The sequence below is a fragment of the Dermacentor albipictus genome, chromosome 10, assembly GCF_038994185.2.
Source record: "Dermacentor albipictus isolate Rhodes 1998 colony chromosome 10, USDA_Dalb.pri_finalv2, whole genome shotgun sequence".
NCBI classification, from domain to species: domain Eukaryota; kingdom Metazoa; phylum Arthropoda; class Arachnida; order Ixodida; family Ixodidae; genus Dermacentor; species Dermacentor albipictus.
In genome coordinates this window covers 81,280,751-81,289,034 of record NC_091830.1, presented here as the reverse complement: position 1 = coordinate 81,289,034, position 8,284 = coordinate 81,280,751, and the positions used below count along the sequence as shown (strand labels likewise).

The window sequence follows — 8,284 nt, the reverse complement described above, 5'->3', positions numbered from 1 at the left end:
CATGCGTCACCTACCCATAACGGTGCTGTAACAACAGATCAGTTGCTGGGTTGGTTCTTTTATATTCGATAGGCTAGTGACGTCACTCCCCACGTTGCAAGCTGCCATTGCCGCGGCAGCTCGCGCAGCAGTAATATTTACCGGGAAACGTATGGGCGAAGCGCTACTTGCTTCGCTTTGTTATCAGGAGCACCTTATTATCTATTATGTGTTTCGGGTGTTTGTTTTGTGCTTGTTCTTTTCTGAAACAAATTCTGTTCTGTATGTTGTGTGCTTGATTCGAAAGAGTGTGAACTTTTCGCTTCACTTTGCTGAATGCTGCAAACCTGGTTCACCTTGGCAGCGGGTCGGCCCGCTATGGCATTACCTCCCGGATCGGCCCACATTTCTGCCCACGAACGACGACACGAAAAATTGCCGACCAACGAGGGACTAACAGCTTCACTGTAAAAAAGTAATGCTGATTATGACGTTCATATCGCGACAGCAAATTGTTCAATCAGCTTGGTTTGGAAAATTGGTTATATATTTTCTCATTAAAATCCTTTTACTCCGTACAAAACCACGAATAACCATACTTGTCACGAAAACCCATACTTGTCATGAGAACGAAGAGTAGCAACAGAAGGTTACTGCACTTCTGAAAAGTATGTGAAACTGCTGCCGTTGTCGTATACGTCTTTATGTTCATATGTGGCTACGTATACGACTATCAATATGATCTCAACACGCGAATAAAAAAAAAACGTGTCTGTGTTACCAAGATACAGTGCGTAATTTTATTGATGCAAACACTCGTATGAGCTTTACATTTACTCAATATAAATCGGGTTACAGAAATCTATGCGTACAATGACATTAACATGAGGATATGTGTGGTAGCTAGCGGTCGCGTGTGTGTGCTATTCACCATGGCGCGCGAGAGCCGAACGACACACCTAGAGGATATGGTCCTACCAATATTAGAGCAATACCGCTGTCCCACGCACACTTCTGATCGCGATAGGGGCCGATCCGGATTGAGTGTGATCAGTATCGTGGTTGCTACACGTTAATTTGTGTATCGTGATCTTGCAGGATGCGGATCCGGAATATCACGATCCGTGAATCGCGATCAGGCCTCGATGACCTCTTGACGTCTATGCCCTTTAGAGCAGTGTTCTGAAAACGCTAAAAACAAAAGAAGTGAAGACAGCTCAATAATAAAAAAAAGACAACGTTTAAATAACATTTTGATGAGGAATAGTAAGCTGCAAAATTTGAATATTGTCTAAACTTTACCATATTTTGCAAACCTGAATTGGTAGCGAAGGCATTATGCAGTTTTGAGAGTTTCCAACGATGAGGAGATGATAATAACTCGATCCAGATTGTTGGACCGTGTAGCAGTGACCATTGTTGACTGCGAGCAAGAAATCTGATCCGGTTAGGCCCCGATTGCGATCGGAAGTGTGTGTGTGACACCGGTATAAGATTTGTATGGAGCCATCAGAACATACAGTTTATCCAAATCAGGTATTCCGCACCGTCGCTATGGTGACAACGCGAAATTTTTTTTCGGTGTGGGATATCGAATATAGATGTTGTGCACTAATGATTGGTGGGCGAATTTTGCATTGCAAACAAACAAACAAATATTGCACACGCACAAACACACACACACACACACACACACACACGCGCGCAAATTCAAAATACGCAAGTGATACAATCTCACTTAAAGAAAAAGATCAAGAGCACAGCGGAGCTAGTTTGTATATCAGTCATCTCAAGAGCACTTAACTAGCAAAACTTCCAGTTTGCAATACCCTCGTTGCTAGATATGGGATAACTGAGCGAAAAAACAACCAGCAGTGTCCATTCAAGCTTCTCTTATAAAAGAACTTCCCATATGATTTGCAACTCATTATCCTTTACGTAGCCATCACGCTCAAGGTCTTTCAAATACAACGACGCATTCGTGACAAATCCGTGTTCTTTGCGGGTCTCTTCTGGCTGTGACAGGTACTTCGACGTAGAATTTTTGCTTTTAAATTCATGCGCCCGTACTTGCCCCGAATCTGGATGCACTATGCTGAGTTTTATGTTAAAATCGAAGGGCCAGCAATTTACCTCATCGAATGGACCATTCTTCAGGTCAATTATTATATGCAGTGAGACCGAGTCACCGTGTTTCTTGAACTTCACTCCCGGCGCCATGAAGTAACCGCGGAAGCATAACGGCCTGAAGCAGAACAACGCCGAGCCTTTCTTCAGTGCTGTTTCTTTGAGGGAGTTCACATCACTAATGATGAAATGGTACCTTCTTGTATTCAAAGAAATTTGCAGCAGCACATCTTCAATGTGTTTCAGAGTTTTTTGGGTGCTTTCTTTCAGGTCCAGCGTTAACCTCGAAATTTCCTCTGTATTTGCTGTCATAATCACACGTACTTCTTCAACACTGCCTTCAGCTTCCTGTCCCAATGTTTCTTCGTTAGTGTTCGCACTGAAAAATGTTTCCTCAATTTGACTGCTCACTGCGGCACAACGAGATTTCAATAACGCCGCGCCATTCCGAACGATCTCAGTCTTTTCCACAAAATCCTCATAGCTCCGTTTATCAGCCTCAGGGACCTGGTCTTTCAATGCTTCTCCCAGAGAGTTTATTCCGTGGCTAACATCATCGAGCATATCCTTTTGTGCTTCATTATCAGTAAGTATTCGTTGCAACTCAGTCTTTATTCCAGCCACTGCCTCGTCGAATGATTCTTTGACTTGTGCTATATTCGATTTTTCTTCCTCCTGAGTGGCCGAAAATGGTGCGCTGCATTGCGACGCTATGTGTTCACAAACATTTCGGCACAAAACTGTCGCTGAGCAGTTGGGGCAAGAAATTGAATGTTGTCCGCATTTCTTGCGAAAATGTTCGCCAATCTCGGAAGCACGCATCACAGCCTCGCATCCGGTTTCTTCGTTCCAGCACTTTACCTGCGAAAAAAAAAACAGATCAGCTGGAGTGTTCTGCTACCTCGAGTAAATATTGCTTCATAGTTTTGCGCGTCGGTCCTATGCGAGTGATATGTGCAACATATGCATATTTCGGGGCTACTAAAGGGACATACAACCGCTCAGAACATGAATCGAGATAAACCCGCATGATGAAATGATTCCCTTTCGTAGAGGCTAAAACGAGGCGTGTTTTTCTCAAAAAACGTGGATTTATATTTTCAATTCATCCATAAAGGTCGCGAAATATGTCCTTTGGCGCCCCATGCAGCAAAAACATGAAGATGCATAACAGGTCCACCACGCGACCTTCTACTATGTACGAGGTTCCTGGTCTCGTTATTAGTATAGGAGTGCAGTATACTTCGTGTAAGTTTTTCCTGACTTACAATGGACAGATAAGCCTTCGTTTGTAGTGAGCAGAAAAGTGGCGCTGCCTTCGCTTTCGTTTCGGATGAGTTGGCTCGGCTCGTCAATACACGGAACGACGATGGGCGCCAGCCAGCAATGACTCAGGCGTGTACTTGGGAAACACGCGGTACGAATACGAGAAACGTCTGCACAACAGCGCGAATTTATCGTACCAGCTTTTCGTTTTCAAAAGTGGTTGAAAAGGTAAAAATGTAGGTGGTTAACCACAGTTACGCTCACTCCTGAGAAAGCCGAACGATGGGCGGCTCTCACAATGTGCGAGACCGGCTATCGACATCGCTCTCACTTCTCAGCGTTGCTGGAGGAGGGACTCTTTAATTTTTTTGGGCGCTGCTCAGATCAGAAAATTCTGCTTACTAAATATCCACGCGCTTTTAGAAGTAACCGCTGCAGGTGTAAATACTACCAAAAGTGAGCTTTACTTTGCGCCATAAAAATTAGGCCCTTAAAGATTGGTTGTCAGTCCCTTTAAGCTAGTGCCTACCCAGTGGTTTGCATCTTGGTTAGGTGAAAACCACGTCTATAATTTATTGTATTAAGACACTTCCGCCGCTTTGCCCGAAGGCGTTACAGCAGGGGAATAACATGGTTGACAAGATGCTTCATCATTCACGCTCCACACTCGCTCAATAGAGAGTGGATTCCACTGAGCGATAGTTCGCTCACTTCACTCACTGGGTGACATTCAGTTGGTTAAGCGATAGTTGTCCATTGAGTCATACTGCCTCCTGGTGAGCAATAAAGCAACAAGCATAATGCCCAGCAATGTGTGCCCTCTTGGTCTGAAGCTAACAATGGGCTTCCCCCAGTTTTAAGCGTTAGAAAATGGAGGATTTGTTTATTTTATTCCTTTATTTATTGTACACCAAAGGCCCCTGAACAGTACATGACATGAGGGGTGGGCGCATATTAAAAAGAAAACTGCGTGTCAGGTTAGATAATGTGACTTGAAAGATGGTCTTCGATGGCAGCTTTGAAACGAGAAATGTCAGTGATGAGGGCGATGTCAGAAGGAAGGGTATTCCATTCGTGGGCTGTGTGTAGAAAAAAAGAACGTTGATACGTAGTGGAATGGTCGTGTGGTAGATACACAGCATTAGGATGTGTGTGGCGGGAAAAACGATGGGCTGGAATGATGATTTGTTTACCAGTAAATGAAAGAACCTAAAAAAAATAAAAGAAGACGAGCACTTTTGCGGCGGAAGGTGAGCGAGGGAAAACACGAACTTGGATTTTAAGGCTGAAACACTAGTATCATAGGAGTAGTGAGAAAGAGGGAATTGGCAGCTTGGTTCTGAACCGATTCAATGGTGTTAATCATATTAACCTGATGGTTGTCATAAATAGCACGAGTATATTCTAGTTTAGTTTGGATTAAGGTTTTATATGCAAGTAGTTGGACTGAGGCAGATGCTGAGGACAAATTACGGCGTAGATAACCTAGTAATGGGTTGCAGGAGTTAGTTGACTGATTGATATTATGGGTCCAAAATAAGTCACTAGATATATGCACTCCTATATAGCATCGGTGACATTGCGTAACGCAAACACAGCAGTTAAAACCAGCTCTTTAACAAGGCGGAAAGATAAGAAGCGACAACACTTATAATTACGCTTGCGGTGACGCAAGCATTCTGTGGTGACAGTCGATGGCAAATATCCTGTCGCGGTCTGGTGTGTACTTACGGATTTTAGCTTCTGCAGGGCCGTTCTGTGGACGGTTGGACATGGGCTTTGTCTGATCAGATAATGTGCACTGTAGGCGTATTATTGAGGTTCTGTCTTTATTGTATTGCTGTTTGGATGTATATGGTTTATACACAGGATGCGAAAAGCACTTCACGCGTCTTTCTGTCCCCGTGCAGTTTGTGTTAGTTGATTTCCAATGATGAGCGCGCATAAACTACGCCTGCTTCAGCCATTTGAAGAGAAGTTCGAAACGCCTAGCTTTTCGAAAATTAGGGCGGAGCTTTCAGAAACGTGTGACCATCAAGATATATAAATTTAATCTACAAACAAGTTTATTACGCCAACAATGTGTTTACTCAAGTATATGTGTTTACTCATGTACGCGCACATGAAATTATAAAATAATGGGGGTGGGGTATACAAAAAGTTCTTGGAGCGCTGAAGAGCACCAATATAGCGGGCACGAAGAGCTGAAGTTTGTTGTGAAGCTATCTCGGTCCTAACCTTGTATGATGTAAAGAAATGATAAAATATTTCAGCTAAAGCAGCTAAGAACAAGCCTGAAGCGCGGAAATCCAGACTACGAAGCTGCAGGGTTATTATTTAGGAGGGCAAGAGAAGACTTCCGGCACTTTCATATAGCGGAAGAACATATAACCAGCGCTGCGCCTTTTATGTCTGTGGCAGCAGTGAAGCGAAATTACATGAAGACGTTATTGGTGCACGAGTAATAAATAGGACATGTAGATAAGATATAATCTCGTAAAGGGTAAAATATTGCGGGTTCAAAGATTTAGCGTAATCATCTGGTACGTATGTATCTTATTTTGCAATATTTGCTTTTTAGAAACACATATAAAAAGACGCGGAGTTACGCATCGCAGTCAGCAGGTAAATAAAGATACGCAACTGACTGTACTCAGAAACATCTGATATTACGCTCTCCACACCAGTCTTCATTCAGAAGAAGTTGTGTTTCGAGCTTCACCACATTCCGTTGCTTTAAAGTTTTTATTCTCGAGCTAGTCATCGACAAAATTGTTATTGCTTTTTTGCAGGTACCGCCGCCCGGAAACAACAAGCAACGACGCGGCAAGCCATCAGTTTATCGTTGCTCAAAAGTTGGCAACCAACTACCGTCGCTTTCATAAAAAAGTCCAATTTACTACGACTTACTCACGCCCAACAACGTGATACTACTTATCCTACTCTTGCTGCAGAGTTCTTTGGAATAGCCTTCAGAATAAATCATAGAGAAGTAAGTGACAGTCAACATAGGACTAAAGTTTCAGTTTTATGTAGACCGCATTGATGTTTAAATTATCGTGGCATGAAATTTTGAATCCACCGAATCCACTGAAATAACCTTGTTTGGGGCACTGAAATTTATTAATTGAGTGACCTTAAAGCAATAATTTTGGAAGGTATAACACACAGGAACAAACAAAATGACACTGCTAAATGAAGTGCGGGCACTGTCAGATCGGTTTTCTTACCTCCCTTTGCAGGACGTTTTCGGCAGGAAAGTTCCTCCATTCAACGTCTTCCTCGTGGCAAGGGCTGCTGTCTAAAGGGCAGACGGGTCCATGATCCACTGTGCAATGTTCGTAGCACGAATTGCAAAGCACGTGACCGCAGGGAAGCAGAGCGGTGAGAATACGCACTAGTCCGCAGGTGCTGCATATTCTGTTCTGTGGAATTGGTTTGACAAAACGTACGGGTCTCCAGTCCAGCTCATCGGAGAACCCGACCAACGTGTAGTGGGAGCTGGTGGGTGGCATTCTCGCAAGCAAGCGACTGTCGAGCGCTTCGGCTCGCACCCACGTTCTGCGTGATAAGCGAACGCCTCCTACACCTTATCTTTGCTGACCCAAACGGGAACTGCAATCGCCATCCGCTATTTCTAGCTGCTTTCCGAGCAGCTAGGCTTACTTCCAAAACAGAACAAAAATTGGCGCACTATCAGCGTCAAATGAAACGTGAACAGCAGAGTGCTTGTGCGAGCAATACTTGCGGTACCTTTACAAAAGATTTTATGAAGTTTTACAAGCGTTCGATTTCTTTTTGTCAAAGTATTGTATATTGTGTTATTTAAATTATTATCTAAATTTTTCATTCACAAATTGCGTTCTAACTGAAAATTTTGTTCTGTAAGTAGATAGAAAGTTTTTTGAGCCAGTCAAAAGAAACTTTTGCCCACTTCGGTCAAAAGAAGCTGGCAGGCTAGCCTGCAGTATCACATATCGTATGCCTGTATGCTGTACAAGGCACATACTGCAGGGTAATTGTACATGATGAGTCTGTGTACATACTCCAAACATTCATCGCATATTCTAGTGTGATATCGGTTTCTTCAGCACAAAAATAAAGCATTATGCTTTTATGAAGTTGCACTGTATCAATGAATATCACATGATAAACACTTCAAGCTATGTTGTTTTGAGTGCCATTCTTCAACGTTATCAATTTCCCTCAACAGCATCGTTAGTAGCGGCATTTTCACCAGAATAGCGCAGGCATTTATTTGGTTCATAGTGAACACTGCAAAGGGGGGGGGGGGGGCAATGAAAATGTAGTAATAGTTTATAGCTCTAAGCGATCTGCTGAGGTTTTAAATGGCTACAGTAAAATAATAAATTGCGTTCGGAAAACCAAGATGTAGCACGAAGAACGTCAAAACTTCTTAAGAATGCGTACTATCGTGAGCCTCCGCTTATCCTTTCTTTTCCTGGTGGCGGGACTTTGACGAATTTTAAATCTCACAGGTTGGCTGGTATGGTAGTACCGTACCAATAAATAGGCGAATAACGTCTACAGGATGAAGAAAATACGGCAGAACTCATCTCACTTTGACTATTGATGGTAATGTGATTAGCGTTCGAACAATGTAGCCACGCACCCTAGTTCGGAAGTTACGTTTATTGGAGGCTTCCTCTGCTTCGGCTTTAGGTGACGTACTCCGGTATCATGTAATTTTGCTATGGCGCTCGCTTGCCAGTGTCGCGCATGAGTGTGGCGGCGTGGCGACAAGAGAGAGAGAGAGAACATTTACTTCAACCGTCGAGGTCGTTGTTCTTGAGGTCGAGTGGGTGGTGTCCTCATTCCAGGACTCCACTGGCCATGGTTGCTAAACGAACTTGCTGGACGAGCGCTCCTTGGTCCGCCAGGGTATTGCCGG

At 43.5% G+C, this 8,284-nt stretch overlaps 1 protein-coding gene across 1 annotated transcript; it reads right to left on the bottom strand.

The window, feature by feature from the left end:
* Positions 1–765: 765 nt before the first annotated feature.
* LOC139050982 (TNF receptor-associated factor 6-like) lies at positions 766–6,964 on the bottom strand. The gene is made up of 2 exons (XM_070527918.1): positions 6,603–6,964; positions 766–2,967 (listed from the first exon to the last, which is right to left on the bottom strand). Exons 1-2 carry the CDS (start codon positions 6,885–6,887, stop codon positions 1,873–1,875), a joined length of 1,380 nt encoding a protein of 459 aa, XP_070384019.1. The 5' UTR covers positions 6,888–6,964; the 3' UTR covers positions 766–1,872.
* Between the last annotated feature and the right edge of the window lie 1,320 nt (positions 6,965–8,284).